The sequence below is a fragment of the Anticarsia gemmatalis genome, chromosome 9, assembly GCF_050436995.1.
Source record: "Anticarsia gemmatalis isolate Benzon Research Colony breed Stoneville strain chromosome 9, ilAntGemm2 primary, whole genome shotgun sequence".
NCBI classification, from domain to species: domain Eukaryota; kingdom Metazoa; phylum Arthropoda; class Insecta; order Lepidoptera; family Erebidae; genus Anticarsia; species Anticarsia gemmatalis.
This window is the reverse complement of record NC_134753.1, coordinates 11,101,635-11,120,491: the sequence shown is the minus strand read 5'-3', so window position 1 is coordinate 11,120,491 and position 18,857 is coordinate 11,101,635. Positions and strand designations below refer to the sequence as shown.

At 35.2% G+C, this 18,857-nt stretch overlaps 1 protein-coding gene across 1 annotated transcript in view; it reads right to left on the bottom strand.

Moving 5' to 3' along the window:
* Positions 1–18,857, bottom strand: part of nompC (no mechanoreceptor potential C) — a 44,732-nt gene that overhangs the window by 10,421 nt on the left and 15,454 nt on the right. The window contains exons 2-8 of the mRNA XM_076118214.1: positions 13,397–13,498; positions 5,488–5,589; positions 4,730–4,846; positions 3,266–3,358; positions 2,629–2,842; positions 2,095–2,291; positions 62–160 (exon numbers count right to left, since the gene is read on the bottom strand). Of these exons, the coding sequence (XP_075974329.1) occupies positions 62–160; positions 2,095–2,291; positions 2,629–2,842; positions 3,266–3,358; positions 4,730–4,846; positions 5,488–5,589; positions 13,397–13,498 (924 nt within the window). The remainder of the gene's footprint in view (positions 1–61; positions 161–2,094; positions 2,292–2,628; positions 2,843–3,265; positions 3,359–4,729; positions 4,847–5,487; positions 5,590–13,396; positions 13,499–18,857) is intronic.

The window sequence follows — 18,857 nt, the reverse complement described above, 5'->3', positions numbered from 1 at the left end:
CTTACAATATTGTGTAAATAAATCTAAGTATAAGTTAGCGAAATAAACTAAAGATACTTACGTTGGTGGTGACATCCACGCTCTCTCCTTTCTGAAGTAAAGTGTTGATAATACCGACATGTCCGTACCGCGCTGCTGTGTGAATACTTCGAGCTCCATCCTGAAATATTACATTGTCATCTTTCAATTAAAACGATTAAGGAAGAAATGCCAACAATACATACAAAAAAGTACAAACAAATTCGCAAAAAAGTCAGGAAATCTTTATTAAAAAGTTACAAAACTAAGTACATAATTGATATTTAGTTTGTCTTCAGTCAACAAAACAAAACCAAAAGTATAATTTAAACGGCAACCAATCATCTGTTATGCTTACTAAATAGCTTGAGCCTTGATTTGTAATTAACTTAAATTAAAAGTTAAAACAACGAACAGAAAAACGAAAGACATTTCTTTAATCTAAAAATACGTAATCTACCATCCACAATGCATTAACATAAGTAACAAGACATATATTCTTATTATCTTCACGCATACCATAAACACGGCACACGTAAATAAATCCCTGCCATCATCCGGCACTTGACCTTTGTACGCAGCCCCTCGGACATCCGCCCGGTCTACCACTATAGAACTAAGTCATACACATGTCGACTAGTGCCATCAAGGAGTAAGAAATAAGTACTAATACATCATATTTGTTTGCAGTTTTAAATAATACTAGGGAAGGTAATTTCGCTCGACTTTTTCCTAAAATTCTGAGACAAAATGAAAGTTTTATACTAAAAAATATTTCGTGGTGTAACATAAGTTCAATATTTTAAGATAAAAAGAGATGAATTGTCGATAAACGTAAAGTATTTACTAAAAAATATACCTAAGATATCTCTTTTTTTACTTTTTTATATAACACGATATCAGGTAATGAGAAACGTAAAGAAAAACATAGTTGAACAGTTTTTTAATTTGTAAAGTGAGTGATTCTCACTTACGCCTTTGTTTCACTGGTGAGATGTCTCCAACAAATAAGGCTAAGGTTACTGAAATACATTTCATTTATAATGCAGTCGGAATTAAACACGCGACGTCATAAAACCGTTTCGTGTCAACTAGTGAACGTAAACCAAATATGATTGGAAATGGTACTTAATTGGTTTATGAGACGGCAATTTTGTCTATCGGTTTAGTCGAAATTTGCCAAATTTTATTCAAATAAACTCACGTTTAGGTAACCTCGTCGTTTGATGTAAGGGAATTTTGAAAATCCCATCTGTTTTACAGGAGAAAGGAAACACGCGCGATACAGCAGACGATTGCTTCTAATTTAGTCGTGTACAAGTTGGTAACAAACAAAAATATGAAAAATTTCCTTTTGAATAATCGGAACAAGAAAAACAAATGGTTATTGAAATCCTATAGCTATTTACCTTCTATTTGCATTGAAGTTTTGTCCTTCATTACAATAATTGGTGTAATGAAGCAAAAACATCAGAAAATAAAAACGCACAAGGATTTTCAAATCGAACGATGTTTATTCACGAGAGCGCATTGTTGTTAAATGCAGAGAAAGTAACAAAGAAATTTAAATAACTCTTTACTAGGTCGGCAAGGAAATGTTACCTATATTTCCTTCTACGTTACTATTCAGTTACTTTACTGAGGCAGTTAGTACTTAATTGTGAAGGAAACAATAAAATTCTTTTTAAGATTTGTTTGTTTTACTCTACTCATTACATTGTATGGGCTGCTTTATGCATGGTTTTGTTCAAATTTGCAATCCTTCTTTACAATTGTTTCCTTCGGAAGTGTTAGCTATCAACTTAAAATATTTGTCAGTCAACGTTTTGAGAGTTTTATTTGTCAACTTTATTTGGTAAATTGGTGATACATTTCACACTATAATTTCAGTTTATCAGTAATAAGATTAAAAGATTTATACGACACACACATTTAATAGAGTTTGAAAGCACATAGGTTTTAGCTTCAGTACTGATCCAATTTTGAAGTGAATTTTGAATCTACTTAAGTAACAAGCAACGGCGGAATACCTGTACATCAGTCGCGTATCAAATATAATAAAGAAAAAGAACCCACCTTATTTGGCATATGTAGATAGACTCCCTTCTTGAACAGCATCATGGCGCAGTCGGCGTGTCCGTTGAGAGAGGCGATGTGCATGAGAGTGCTGCCATCCTTCGTCCGCTCGAAGATGGACGCCTTGAACTTGTCTGCCAGTAGCTCGATGACGGCCGCGTGACCGTTCTCCGCTGCTAGATGCATTGGTGTCCGGTCTGGAATAACGTGAGGTGTTTTGTTGAAACGGTTGAAGTTCAAAAGTAGGTCAGAAAATAATTCTGGAAAAATTACTTGGAGTTTGTAATCAGCGGCTGTCTTGTAAAAATATACGGGTGAATAGAAATTGTGCTACATTTATATTCTCCACGATCCCGATGGAATGGTTAGAACAACTTTTAGATTTTTGATTACCTCGTACTTTGAATAAGATTAATACGAGTCAAAAAAATCGAATTCTAATTATTTATTCAAAAGCCTCACATCCCCACATCACAAGTTCAAAAGTACGTATTACATCCAAAGCATGATGAAATAAGGAACCAAGTCACCTACCTTCATTGTCCGCAATAGCAGCATTAGCCCTGACTCCATAAAAGTATTTGACCAAAGGTTCATCTCCTTCAGCGGCGGCTATATGTAACGCTGTCATGCCGGCGCCGTTGGTAGCGTCCACCACTGCCCCATAGTCCACGAGGATGCGCGCCATGTCCACGTCTCGTCTCCGCGCGGCCAGGTGGAGGGCCGTGTCACCAGCGGGGGTACACGCCTAGGGCACACGGCACATTTGATAGTACGGTTAATAACAATTACGTGTCAGAAATGGTGCTAATCGAAAAAAATGAAGAGTGTGAAGTTATAATAGCTAAAGTAATTCGTAAATATAAAGATAAGAAAAAAATTCTAAATACGTAAATAAAAGTAGCATTACACAGATTTAAAATGAGGAAAGTACACAATTTTCAGCTCGAAAAGCACTATTATTCACAAAGCCACTGCCAAAAACTTTTCTGCATTTTAAAAGCTTGATCGTAAACAACTCGTTGGGACGGTATTCATGTCAAATTCAAAGCAGTCAATAAAAGTCAAACATTTACGAACCTAACGAGTGCAGTTGCATAACACTGTACGAGTATATTTGTCATACATGGTCACATTGGCGCACTGTGCCACCAGGCGCGGGCCCACATACCTTGAGCTGTTCTGCGGTCTGCGCGCTGAGTAGTTCCCGCACCATGCTCTGGTTGCCGGCCTCCACCGCCAGCAGTAGCGGGACCTTCCCCCTCTGGAACACCATGTCGCGAATTAGCTTTTTCCATTCCTTCTGCTTGGCGCGCTCCTTGTTGAGCTCAATGAAGCTGAGCTCGAGGCGCTGCAGGTCCCTCGCCTGCAGGTTGGCGGGCGGGCTGCGCGGACCCGAGCGGCAACTCAAGTTGGCACTCTTCGGCGCGTCCCGCCCGGACATGGTCCCGCCGCTCACGGGCCTGCACTGCACTTCATGCCGCGCGCTTTACCACCACCGGCTCACGCCATGCATTGCGGCGTGCTACTGCACGAATCGCTTCCGAACTGTGACACCACAGACAATAATAACCGATTTACGTGCATCGCAATCTTCGTAGGCGGCTAGACAATAACTATAATCGATCGTCTATCGTGCTTCTCACTGAATACCGATGCATTCCGACGTGAAACGATTTCCGCATATTAAGCTTAGTCCGTCACGCTCAAACACATACATACGTACTTGATCCTCCATGAGTACTAGGAGTACTGCCCGAATGTAAAGTCGGAGGCCATGGCAAAGCTGCCTTCCTCTAGTCGTGACAAAGGAACGACTGAGACGTATTGTATTAAAATTAGTAATTTTGAATTTCAGCGGTGACGTTGTAACTAATATTCAGCGAGTGATTTGCATTGTAAATTCGCGCTGTGACGTTTACTCGGGTGGCTAAAGCTCGACGGATAATTAGCTAGTTTCTATTCGTACAGGGTGGTTCGTTCCTACTAGCGGAATGTCCTTAAAACGTCAGCCTTGGAGAGGCGCTTGTGTTCGGGTGGAATGTAGACATAATTAGTAATTGTCAGATTATTTTTATCAGGGGATGCGTGTCGTCGGGACCCTTTGGTTGGTGGGTTTATTAGTTAAGTAGACATAGAGTAGTGTGAGCGTGTCGTTTGTAAGCGTGGAGTTTTGTTTACAGGCTGTGTCTGTCGGGTGTTTTCGGGGGTAGTTCCTGAATCGCAGGCGGGTGGCGGTGCCAGGCGTGGCGCGCTGCACGCGATCGCTGCGACGACGCTGCATCCACGCCCGCGCTCCTACACTACTCTCGTATTTACAAATCATAACTCTAATAACTGCGACATAAAGCTTAAAATTTATTGTTTACAATTCGCATCGGTCGTTTAGTTTTACTATTTCAAATTTGCATATATTTATGGTGTATGCTAGGCAAAGATATCGATAGATAGTAGGCAGCGGTCGTCGTACTAATGGCAGACAGCAAATGACCTTAGTCGGAGCTGGATGAATAAACTTTTGGAAGATTGCAATCTTGTTTGAGGAGCTTTGAACTCTGTAACATTGGATCTGAATAATTTTGCTGTAAAGATGATTTTTGAATTATATAGATAAAAGTGATTTGTTATATCTTACCCCGTCGACTCGTAACCTGATGTCCTTCCCCGCGGCGGTGAGGAGTGCTCTTAGTATGCTCGTCGCCGTGCCTGTCTGTCTGCTTGCTACTAAATGTACTGCAGTTTGTTGCCGACTCTAAGCAAGAAAAAACTTCTATATAATACTTTCATTCCTTCATTAACAAGCTAGTCTGGGTTCATTACTTCGACTTTTATGCAATATTTATATTGCTCAAGAAAATGAGCTATATTTTACTTTTTATGAAAGGGAAAACAATAATGGTAACAGCTTTTTTTCTACTTTCTTGTCGGACTTACTGTTTGAAATTATTTATTTACCAAAAATACATATTACATGTAAAAAGCTATGGGTAATCTGTAAATATAACTCAATAAATAAAAATGAAAACAATATGGCAACAGTTAGTATTAAATTTAGTTCTCTGGTATGCTACTAGATGGCGCTACCAGTCCACATGTAAACATAATTTGACCTTATATTTTATGAAGTAGTTTCGAATCTATACTGCAATTACGTAGTATTGTAAAAATCGGGAATGAATTTAAGTCATGATATTGATTAATAATAACATTGTTTTTTTTTCAAAGAAGATTACTTCATTAAAACAATACTATTTAATAAAATTCTGAAACATTTACGTGTTCAAATTTATCATAAACCTAAACTTTTTTCTAAATAACCGCACAATTAAATGAACACACTACTAGCGCCATCTATATCTTGCTATGGTAAATTGATAAGACAAAACTTCTTACCCCACCAGTAGCGAAGGGATCAACTCCTCGTTTGGAGAGCAGCAGTTTGACAATGTCTTCTCTTGAGTACATGGCAGATATGTGCAGGACATTGTAGTTATCCTGAGAACAATAAAACAACGTTATAGTAGTATCTGGCTTCTGTTGTATTAATTAATAGCTTTAATAAATATGGTCTAGTAGCTTCTGACCGCGACTTCGTCTGGCTGAAAAGATATCCCGTGGAAAAAAGTATCCTTCGAGTCAATACAGGTTATCAGTATACCAAATTTAATTAAAATCCAGGCACTCTTACCAACTTTCGCATTTATAACATTTTTAGGATAAGAATAATTTTCAAAAAAAAATTAAAGGAATCGCCCGATTAACAATTTACTGAAACAATCTTATGTTACTTATGTTGTACTGTTCTATCTTACAGGAACAGAGCATAATGCTATTCTCATCTGACTATGACTGTCGATAACCGGGTAGCTATCGAGAAATTTTGTATTAAAATCTGATCAGCGCCTCCAATGGGCGGCGAAGGAACTACTTTTGTATCGCATTTTAACTACCTGTCAGACTTCCACAAACATGTGTTTATGCTAGTATTAAATACATTTAGATATATGTATTATTGTATAACACCACTTCTGTTATACCCAGTATGGAGTGTAGTAAAATAAAAAATGACATTTAAACCATGATGCAAGCATTTTTTTTACTTTTAACTTTACCCATATGTCAACTAGACCCAAAAAAATATATGAAAACAACAAAATTTTAACTGCAGCTTATGATTTACGGTGTCTGCGATGCTATTTCATTTTTTACCAATAAAATTGTGCTATTGTCCTAGACATTATGAGGCTTATAACAGTAGCATGGTTCGAGGCGGTTTTATAATTGCCGTTTCTGTCATGTTTAGTCAGATGGAGGGAAAGTATTAAATACTAAATAGAATTCATTTATAAAGTGTTTTTTTGTGTCCCTTTCTTGTAGCAAATGTTAAGATTTTGTGTGTATTGTGGTGTGGAAGACTTTTACAAAGGAATATTTTATTACGTTATAAACATACGAACATACATAGTATCACAACTTTTTCCCAGAGGGGTAGGCAGGGACTAAAGAACGCCACTTGATGTTTTATTAATACTGGTAATATGGAGTGACAATACCTAGTACCCCGGAGAATGGTAATGTACCCGGTATATGGCAAAAGAATCTCCAGCCATTACACGTAAGAACTTATAACAATATGAATTACAAAAACGTGGGCGTATTTTATACACATCTGCCTAATGTATAATAATTTTACATTATTCAGCTATGCCTGCAGGCCAGTTGGCAGCCCATTAATAACTCCATGTTAAATGCAACTTGCAAGGTACTTATTAACTTTAGTAACTCATGAACAGTGCCAACAGCTTAATAGCTCGCAAATTCAAACTTTAATTTAATAATTATAGTGTAAAAGTATTCAGGGGAGCTCGAGGCTTAGTTAACAACAGCTTCGCGGATCGATCTCTGTGGATGACTATCTTATACATATCGAGTTCCTTCGTGTTTCAGAAGGCACGTTAAATTGTGGGTCCCGGCTGTCATTTTCAAAGATTTTTGACAGTCATTAACAGTAGTCGGAAGCTAGATAGTCTGACAACCAGTCTAACCGAAAAGTATTGTGTTATAACCTAGGTAATTGGGTTGTGGAGGTCCGATAGGCAGTCGCTCCATGTAAAAAGTTTTCAGCTGCTACCGGTGAGACTGGAAGCCGACTGCAACATATTTTGGAAGAAAGACTAAGCTAATAAATGAGTGTAAATGTATTCAGTTTCCTATAAAATTCCTTGCGTAGTAACATGTGTAGTGTACACAGTATACTACGAAGTTCGCGTGCGTTCCGTCCCTACCGAGACATTAGCGTACTTAATCAATATGAATGCAAACTCACTTATGTATAAAGACTACATACATAGCCGTTTAATTGCTACCTTCTACACGATTTCATTGCGCTTAATGTAATGTTTTAGAAGCACCAGTGCGTCTTTTTAATGGCGAAAATTATACCGTGAGGTCTCTTATTTATGTACTAGTAGTAGCTAAATTGCGTGAATCTGTTTTAAAATACTGGTCGAGCCAAGGATATGATGAGAGCTTACCAGAAAGGAGCAATTTTATATCATTAACGAACATGATATCGAGAAATTTGGTTTGGACAATTGATTACCGCTACTAACGTATTTTGTTTGAACTAAAATATTTTTGTTAATTTAAAATCGTTAAATAAGAATTCTTTCAATTCCAAAGTGATGCTAGATTGCCGAGTATAAAAAAATTCGTTACAGATGGAAATTATAATCGACACATCTAAAGGCATGAAGATCTGTAAGGATTAAAGAAAATACTACATCATTCGAACAAATAAACGAAATTGGATATTTATTTTTGTAATGTGTTTTGAAATCAGCGGGATAAGATTGTACTATTCCTGGGCGAAGTTGCGCCAGTCTGCGAGTAGTAGGATAAAAGATTAAAGAAAACACTATACTCAGAAAGGATTAAAGAAGATAGCTTGTCGTGCGTAAATTGCATGTAGAGAGTAAACTAGCTCAAAGTAAGTTGAACATTGCGTCCGATCGAGTGTAGGCACGTAGGTGCTTGTAATTCGTTTGTTGCGTGATGGAGCCACTTGGTGGTCACCTCGCGCCAATTCGTTGCTCTAATGTCACGGTCCTGACTCATGAGCTGATGAATTAAGCTTTATGTATGAACTTTTTTTGAATAGATTAGTGAGTCAGAGAAGTGTATAAACTTGAGTAAGGCTATTTAGGATGTCTAGCGTTAACTAGGCTAGAATTGAAGTATAAGAGCCAATAGTAACGGTGCATTTGGTAGATGTGTAACGTTAAATTCTTAATATAATCCACAGCTTGACGTCTATCAAGGTGTTTCTTTATGAAGTTAAAATCTATTGACAACATCCTAATTTTTATTTATTTTGTTTATACAATTACGCGATGCTCTACAGGCTGTACTATCTAGAATTGAGAGTTTGTTTTTTTAATGGAAACGGCGTAAATAGTTCTTACGGTATCCGCTAGAGGCACTAATTAGATTTTCATAAAAAAATATCTTCATAGCTGTTGTCTATAGTAGACTTGTCGAGTCGCGCTGCTTATACATATATTTATAAAAATGAGTATGAATCTATTTCAAATGTAAAAAATAAAGCAATAGTACAAACAAACATATAACAGTCTAATATTACCCCGAATCCATATTTTTAATATTTGTGTGTGAACTTACATTAAGAACAATTATATTTTCAAGCCTTCGTGATTGTTGCTTAAAAGTGCGTACACAAAATCTAAACTGATATAGGGTTTTTGAACTTTGGTTAATCGAAAATGTGACCTGTCCCCTGTTATCAAGATTTAAATTCGTTTACTCATCGTAATATTCACAAGTTACGATTGTTCTACTTGTACCATTTACAGGATTAGTAATGCTGTAATTGGTTTCGACAAGATTTATTGTTCATAAACACGTAAGGAGAGGTTTAATTCATACTATGTATGTACGAGTAAAAATTTTACGAAACCATTGCTTGTAAAATGAGGACAGCTTCGATTATTCTAGAAGGTTAAGGCTTATGATAGAGTCAGCTTCTTCAAATATAGATGTCTAAATATGAACCTAATGAGCTACACATCTACACAACACTATCAACTAAAACTATGATAAAAACAAATGATAAAAACTGCCTAAACAGCGTTGTTTTTCATTCACTTTAGAATTTCAAATTTATCTTTTCAATGTGAATTTTTCCTAATGCTAGTATTTTTAAAGAAAATGGTTCAGATACTTGTAAAGAAACGGGGTCTGAACGATAGTTTTATAAATAATCGTGGCCTTCGAAGTTAACCTAAAGAAAAATCAGATAAAGGAAACCAAATCCAATAAGTTTTCTGTTAAGTGTGGTAATTTAGAAAAGTTTTTAGTGCAGTTACAAACTCAAAATAGGTTATCTTAACCACCTTCCCGTTGTTTGAATCGACTCTAAATATTTACAATGAAACTTTTGTAACACCAGAATAACAGTATAGTGAAACTGCTTAGGCTTGATAGGGTATAGATTTACTTTACTCTAAGCGTTTGATTATAATAATAGACTGTAAATAATAAAATAGATTGCCCATTACATAAAAGCATTATTCATTCCTCATTGGACGCAGCCTGTTTCAGGGTATCTTTATCATGCTCCCATAGCAAATATTTTCAATGACCTCCAGAAAAAAAACAACTTCAAAACAGATTTCACTTTATTAGCACTACGAAACAAATTTGACTATATCATCAATGTGCGTGAATTTACAGATTTTATAAGATATCTCAAAAACTAGTCATCATAATTGGATCGAATTGATATAGTGCAAAAGTGGCTGACTATCTTACAAATAAAATAAACCAGCTTAATCGGTAAAACTGTATGTGGTTAAATATACCGAGATTCATTTTTAAGTCTGTTAAAATGATGATGCGTGTTCAATGACGAACCAGTCTAATTATCGGTGAGTCTACCAAACGATTTGGCGGGATAATTCGACCTAAACTTACACCTCAAATTATTCACAAATATCATGCAAATTACACGAAATATGGTGAGACAAGATAATGCTACTATTAAATTACCTTTGAAATAGCATCCAAACCGCATATCACTCATATTGCAGGTTTGAACCTTACATTTGAACCGTGGAACATAATGCATTTTCTTATAAGTCGAGCGAGCATTTTCTTATAAGGCTGACCTATTACAGGTTATGAGCATAAATTGCCTGGGGTGGGGGTTTATCAGGCAATCTGTGACGGTAGGCATGTAGCCCTCGGTATAAGTTGGCAATATTAGACGCGGCTCATACTCACTAAGCGGTTAATATCTTTTTTAGTTTGCCATTGTTCGGTTTTAGGGTTTAGTAGAGCAACAGTAAAAATGTTTTTCCTTTACATACATAATATCACGACTATCCGTGCCTCGGAGAGCACGTAAAGCCGTCGGTCCTGCGCCTGACCTCTCACTGGTCGTGTCGGTTATCCGTCCCACCATACTATGAGAGTGATGGAATAGAGAGTTCCTGTGTATTGTGCACACACTTGGACACTATAAACAAAGTCCTGCACAGATGGCCAGTTTCAATGAAACTGACCGCCGTAGCCGTATATCGGCTAGAAGGACATTATTATTATCACGACTATCGGAAGGTACAGTTGCATGAAATACACACACGTTTCGCCCTTAACAGTGTTATCCCCATGTAATGGTTGCGAGCCTATTGCTATTAATTGGACAACTAGGTTACCAAACTGCAGGCCAATACTGAGAGTTTTTGTAAAAATAAATTGAAAAGACGAATAGTAGAGGAGAGTTTTTATACAGTGACATTTTTCATTCAACGATCCTTATGTATCCTTTTTATGTATAAAGTTGCAGTGAAATACATATATATTCATAAATTTCTTCGCGGTGTTACAGAAATATCAAATATTGCATTTCTGCTCCCGTTAAACCTTTCAAACGAAAAACTAAAAGAATTTGGTATTTTATCGTAACTTGTCAGGCGATATCGGCAACTCTTCATATTCACGAAAAATGAACGATTCACATACAGATTATGTAAAAGATTTACACGGTTTTTTCAACGGCGGCGAAAACGATGGCGTCGTCTCAAGGTTGAAAACATCTTAATTAATATCCTTAACCTGTAAATTATGGAAAACACTTGCTTACCTTGAATAAGGACAGTTTTTTTCCTCTAGATATGTATAGTAAGTTTGCTACCAAGCTTTAATGTATCTAAGTTTTCGTCATTGATATTCAAAAATGTTGCCTTTTGGTACGTTTACCCAAGTTCAGAGAGGTTAAGAACCGTTTGTAAGTTAAGTTTAGGCGGCATTTTGTAGCGATTATCGCTAAAATTTGCGTCATTTGAAACATCATATTAACCTCTAGTAGCTTATAAAACACCTATAGAAAAGACAAAAAATCGGTTCAATTGTGATTCGGTTAATAAAAGTAGTTGAAAGAATAAATCCTCTTGATTGACTTGCTCGGCTGTAGTATGTATCCCAAATCATTAAACGCTGCGAGAAATATTACATTTTCTATTGGATCTACAGCTCCAGATCTCAACGGGTTTATCAAATAATACAGTTTAAACACCTGCATAGTAACATTGCCGATCGCACCCATCGTAATTGACTGCCTCCGTGGCGCAGTGGTTTAGGTCGCCACGCCGATACCACTGCAACGGGAGGTCGTGGGTTCGATTCCCACACGGAGCAATTATTTGTGCGATCCACAAATAATTGCTTCGGGTCTGGTTGTACTTTGTGTCCGTTGTTTGTATGTTTGTAAAAGTCCCCGCGACACAAGATAAATTCTTAGTGCGGGAGTTGTCTTTTTAAAGAAAAAAAAAAAAAAAAATTACGGTTGCTTGCACAACTTGCAGCTGGAAGGGGGCCGTATTGGTAAAGCGTAGCAGGTCACGTAGACCACCGTAGACCGCTTTATACCGTGTAGAGTAAGATTGAATACAGTTTTGATGGCAACAACATTCACCTTTGTGTGTAAGGGAATACTTAAAAATACATTATAACTATGATCTCAATAGTTATTGGGACGATAGAACCTAAAGAAATTTAAGAAAGAGGTCTCATTTTTGGCAAAATCGGCAGGAATTTGCCAAAAAATATCTATTATTTTACCTACGTAACGAAATTATTGCACAAAATAGATTTTTTTACACAGAAATATGGCACTTTTACAATTTCACAGTGAATTTTAAAGCTTTTAAAAAGCTTTATAGCTGTTAGTGTACAATCGGCTCAGGGTGGCGACTCGACACGCCTTATAGGAAATTACCCCTTCGTTCCACTTCACCTTGTTTCAGACCAACTACTCACATACCGTCCATTATTATTGCACATACACTTTTGTCAACCTTATAAACACACGAATTATGGGATTTGGGGAGGATAAAGTTAAAATAAATGTGTGTTTGTGTGTGGATATTGTTTTTTATGAGGTTTCGCTTCCTACACGTTTTAGAATTATTTTTTTATGGTGCGTCCAATGTGTTTTATGACACACTTGAATTCTGCTTCTAAGATATATTTGTTTCAATGGCTAATAAAGATTAAGTGTCTCAAAGAAAGATTAGTAAACTATCTTTAATGTACACAGTTCTTCTTTAATCGTATGAATAAGCAATGTTTAAAGAGGATTTTATGTAGATAATATCGAGCCCAAAACTTCAATATACTTTTATTAGACGTCGAAATGTGTAATATGTGTATGGTATGACATTAATATTACATAACAATTGTATGATTCTTAGAAAAATTAAAAACCAAAGCATGTTCATATTAACTTTCCATATTCTTTATCTTTAGAAAAACTTCGCAAATGCATTTTTCCCTCGAATTACACATGTCATTAGCGAAAGTCGCGTGTGTGAAAAGTTATGTTATCGTGTATGTGACTGCAAGTACATGAACTAATGGACTTAATTATATGATCATTAGCAGCTAGTACCTTGTCTCTAGATATGGGAAAGTCGTCCAAAGTTACGTGACTCAAGGGCTCGTAACATTGTATTTTTTGGTACTTTCTGTATTACTGTCGTATCGCTTTCACAAGTTATTTTCAAAAAATCCTTTACAAAGTTCTTTCGAGATACGGTAAGGGGTTGATTTATACTCGATAGCTACCATATAGCTAGAAAACAACAAATTACATGCGCAGTGACCACTTTAAATATTGCCTTTGAAGAATAGGAGCCGGTAGTCTGTAGCAATTAGTGCCATTATCCTTATCGATACGGTAGGTTTTGAGATTATTATGTATTATGCATGTTATGTGACTTACATTATTCCTGGCGCCGACATCGGAGCCGAGCTCAATCAGTCTTTCCACGAACGAGGTGCGGTTGTCCTTCACCGCGTACATCAGTGGTGTCATGCCCGTTGTCTGTAGGAGAAAAAAATGTATATAAGAATTTGATGATATTTGTCTGTTTCAATACACGAATGACACAGACACGGTTATTGCGTACAGAACATTCAGTGGTACTAGTAAATGTTAGCACAGGTGAAATGTTAAATCAAGACTTTGGTCCCACTTTTCAATCGTCAGATAATTTATAATCGTCAGACAAAGGAGAACTTAGACAATTATACAAGTAATGTGTATAAACATGAAATAATCGGCTCAAAATGATGACGATGACAGAAACAGCCCATGCATATGATCACTCGCTGTGAAGATTACGGATAGACTAATTTTAAAATCACAGCTTCGTAACTCTCCACTTAGTTAAACTAAAAATGCCTAAGGAAGTATTTTTTGCTTCACCTCGTCTATAAATCCCCTCTGGCATATCTTTATCTTGACCTACAGTAGACACGCTCTAATTGCCAAAACCATGCAACAAACACTTCAAGAAACAGACCTATTCATTAAGTGAACTCACACGAAGCTCCAATCTCACGAACATTCACGTTGTAAGTTTTCAACTCATTACAAATCACGATTACTGCGAAAACTCTTGAACTAATGTCCAAAAGGCCCTCCTGAACCGTTTCGTGCCGATAAATAGCAAGGCTGTAGGTGTGGTGCAATTTACAAGATAGAGCTACATAAAGTAAAGTTAGCTAGAAAAGTCGCTTAACAACTTCACACATTCAAAACCTCTTTACCTAAACAAAATCGAAAAGAATTAATTGGAAAAAGTAGAATTAGATGGAATTAAACATTTAATAATTATGTACATCATATTCTTCATATGACGCCTGTTATAATGTAAGGTGTAAGCAGAGGTATATGATTATATGTATCCATGAAAAAGAAGGCGAGCCTACTGCCATTCACTAGGCACATTAATAAACTTTTGGCTACTATTGAGAAACATACTTGTATCAATAAATAACGTCCAATAGTACTTTACCCGGCCCGGGTATCGAACCTGATACCTCATAATTAGCAGTCAGTTACACAACCCACCGCGCCACAACGTCTTTGTACCGAAGTTGTAATAAGTAACAGAACGAAATCAAGTTAAATTAGTTGGAATTAAACATATCAATAAAAATTAAGTATTCTTTCCATAGAATAATAAGCAAGATTTAATATAGAGTTACGAAAGATTAAATATTATTATGTTCAGCGACTTCTGTAGCTGACTGTATTTGCGATACCCAGTTAACGGGTTAACAAAATCAAAATTAATGGCCTTTTCAATCTTCGTAATGGTTTAATTTGATTATTTGAGGATATTGCTAAACTGTACAGACTAATGGAGTTAAATTATCTTCTGGCAGAATATTAATCGTTGTTCATCATGTTCGTGAAATGTTAAACATGGTTCTTTCCAATTTTTCAAAGTGTGTTTAAGGAATATTAATATATGGTTTACTCTATCCACGTATGTAATGTATTAATCTTAATAAACCAGGCTTTCCCCATAAGTAACTATTTAGGTAGTCTCTAGTTAAAAGTTATCTTTATTTTAAAATACGAAAATTAAATTTTCCACAGACAAACTGAATGAAAGATTTTGTAGGGCTAAATTAAGTTAATGATGTTTTTAATACCGAATAAATATTTTTTTAATTATGATCAAAATACATTCAGCATTTTTGAATTCATACAATCTTCTTATTATAAATAGGTAATGAAACATTTAAGTAGCGACGAAAATATAAATATATTTCGAATATAATAATAATATGTTGTGTTCATTTCATCATTAAAAATAATGTGATCAATAAAAACGTTATTTTACCAAGCCAATTATGTTAATTAAATAGTCTTTTGTCAAAACATAATAATACGTAATCTCTTAAAATAATTACAAAATAAAAATATACAATGGATTCCATTTTGTTATCTTCAAGCAATGAAAATAAACAAATGACAATTCTATTTAAAAGTATAAATTGAAAACGTAACAATGATATCAACCTTTTTGGATAATATTTTGTTTATTTATTGTAATTCAAATAATAATTGTTGTTGTGATACTTAAAATTATATCAGAATTGAAACTAAATTAGCATAAATATAGTAGTATAGTTTTGTTCTCAAGATATTTATTTTTATTTTAAATAAAAAAATAAACAACAAAATAATAAACATATTTCAAGAAAGATTGTTTGCATATTCTAATTAAGAGCGAAGAAGTTGACCAAAGAATATATTGTTTTCTTTTTTTTAATTGGTGATGCTTTTTGCATTTCAATAATAATAAAAAAAAACTTTTGGATCATGACAATAAAGTAGATGTAGATGTTAATGTCAGAAGTAAACAATTCCGGAACGCAGCACACGGTAGCGATCGCCAACAGTTTATGTCTTGTAAACATTCAAGTAGGTAGATTATAAACAAAAAGGGGTTAGGAAAGCCGTTTGAGTGATTAGCGGCAAGCGTGACCCGTTATAATTATTTTAATGATCTTACACGTTACTTGTATTAACACTTTGTTCTATTTTATTTACAAACTTCCTTAGCTCCTTTTTAGGATAGAATAATGACACTATTGTCTTTCAAATAAATATTCACCCTCTTATTCATAAAAATCTATAAAGTTATGAAAGGCTTATAAAGTGTTTTGTTTCTATCACTCCTTAGCAAAATGTAAAAGAGAAAACATATTATAGTAGCTTTTTAACTAAAATAGGTTTATAGTGTGTTTATAAAGAAGTGAGTTAGAATCTATGGATTCCCTTTACATTTACTTGCGTCATATTAGGCGTCAAAATTGAATGATCCCAAAATTATGATTTCAATTTATCACAAAATTTTGACATTTAAATATTTAAACTTTTTATGCCACCTACTATATACCTACTATATAATTTACTTCGATTTTTTTAAATCTTTAGCTAGCTTTTCCGTGTTTAGCTTAATATTTTGTATAATTTTTGTATGTTTATTCTATGTGTATCCAAAAGTAATTCTGTTTATTTAGAAACTTTCTACTATTTTCATGTAACATGTTCAAAATGATTGTTGCAAATTAAATAAAAAAAAGCTTGACAGTAATAACGTGCAGTAAATTTTCTAAAACAAATGTTCATGATGAATGTTTGCGAAAATTGGGGTTGAATTAAGGTGAAATGGTTTATGTAAATTGTATTAAATTACTGTAATTTAATGCGAGTAGGCACACTATAAGTTATATGTTATCTGCATTGAGCTTGACATAACACTGCATGCTTCTTTTAAGAAATTAACATTTTTATATAGGCATGTAGATTTTTTGTATTATATTTTTTACCTACAACCCTTCTTAGTGTGGTTAGTAAATATTAAGGTCTTTTTAAATTCTATAAGCGTGAGCATTGGGGAAAAATATAAACTGCTGCGCCGTGTTTAGCGGGTTCGTATTCCACTCCAGACAAATATGTGGATGAGCACGAGTATATATATACGGTGTAAGAGCTCGAATTAATTTGGGATCAGATAACCATGTTTTTGTATGCGGCTTAAAGATATTTTAGCCGCGTACAAGCGGAGACCATGCCGAATGCCAGCTAAGGCACTTGGAAAGGAAAATATGTGATCAGCCCCATCTATGTTCTCGATTCATCTAGCACTTAAATAAATAACGAAAAAGCTAAGAAAAGGTATATTTAAAGTAAAGTAATATCTAAGTAATGTTTCCTAGTATTAGGCACATCTGAATTTAGCATACATAGCACATTACCACAGGGCGTACACCATCAGTAATGGTGTATGCAATTAAGGCCATTTTATGGCAACCATTTCGTAATACCTTTTAGTTTTATTCGTGAAACATTTTCTTTATTTGTAGTAGTAAAGTACAGATATTTGAAATACAAAAGTTTAGATGAGTGTTGCATGTACGTTATAAATACTGAATCGATTTCGATGAAATATCTTTCTGATATAATTTGTCTGAAAATTATTCCAATATCTCAGAACGTTGTAGAGAGAACAATGCAAAAAAAAACTAAGTTAAAAAATACAGTAATTGATATGAAACTTTACAACCCTACTTATTTTAAATTTAACCCATTACTGTCCCACTGCTGGGCAAGGGTCTCCTCCCGTAATGAGGGAGGGGTTAGGCCTTGAGTCCACCACGCTGGCCAAGTGCGAGTTGGGGACTTTGCATGCCCTCAATAAATGTATTAAACAAATTTTTAGGCATGCAAGGTTTCCTCACGATGTTTTCCTTCACCGTTGGAGCATGTGACAATTATTTCTAATACACACATAACTTCGAAAAGTCATTGGTGTGTTACCTTGGGTTCGAACCTGCGACCACTTGCGTGGGAGGTGTCAACTTATACCACTCGGCTATCACTGCTCTACCCTGCCCTACTTATACGTAATTTTTTTTTTAAACTTATTATATTATACACAAACTCTTTCATAAGTTAAGGGAACCAAATAATACAATATATTATTTGAATGCATATTCAATTTTCACATCCATTTTGTTTTCTTTAAAATATGTTAAAAGTTGCATAATGGCGCGGTTGTCAACTGCATATTAAGATAATTTATATTATTTAATACCTCATTGTCCTTTCCTCACACTTTTTATATTACAATGCATAAATAATAATGCATTGGTATTAGGTATATGTAATATCGTATCTTAATTATTAGCAAAATGAATTTTAATTTTGTTTCTAGAAGAGTTCTCCTTGACTAATTCCCAGTACATTTTTATTTCAATTAAGTAGATATATTAATCTAACTCATTAATGTCCCACTGCTGTGCTAGGGTCTCCTCCCATAATGAGGGAAGGATAGGCCTTGAAACCACCACGCTGGTCAATTACGGTTTGGGGACTTTGCATACCTTCAAGTACTGTTTTAAACATCTTTCAAGCATGCATAGTTGCATCACGATGTTTTCCTTCACCGTAAGAGCAAGTGTTACTTGTTTCTAAAATACACATAACTTCGAAAACGAGGCTTTGGTCAACTCATCCTGCTTGATCTCATCCCGCGGGATGAGTTGACCTAGTACAATTTTTGAATCGGACAACTCATCCCGCTGATATATTTTACGATTTGTACAGACTTGAAAAAAAGTGGTTCACGCGCATTCGGGCTAATTCTCAGTGTGGTAACCAACTTGCTAATGGACTATTACTCATTATGTCCACTGTCCCTTTCGGCTACTTCTGAATAGAGCTACTTCTTAAAATTCGGAATTGATTACGGAAGTAAGTACTACTAAGTCTATTCAACAAGTTTAGTTTAAAAAAAATGACGTTTTATTTCTAAATAAGTGTCCCAACATATATAATAGTCCTCGCGACACAAGAGCAATTCTTAGAGCGGGAGTTG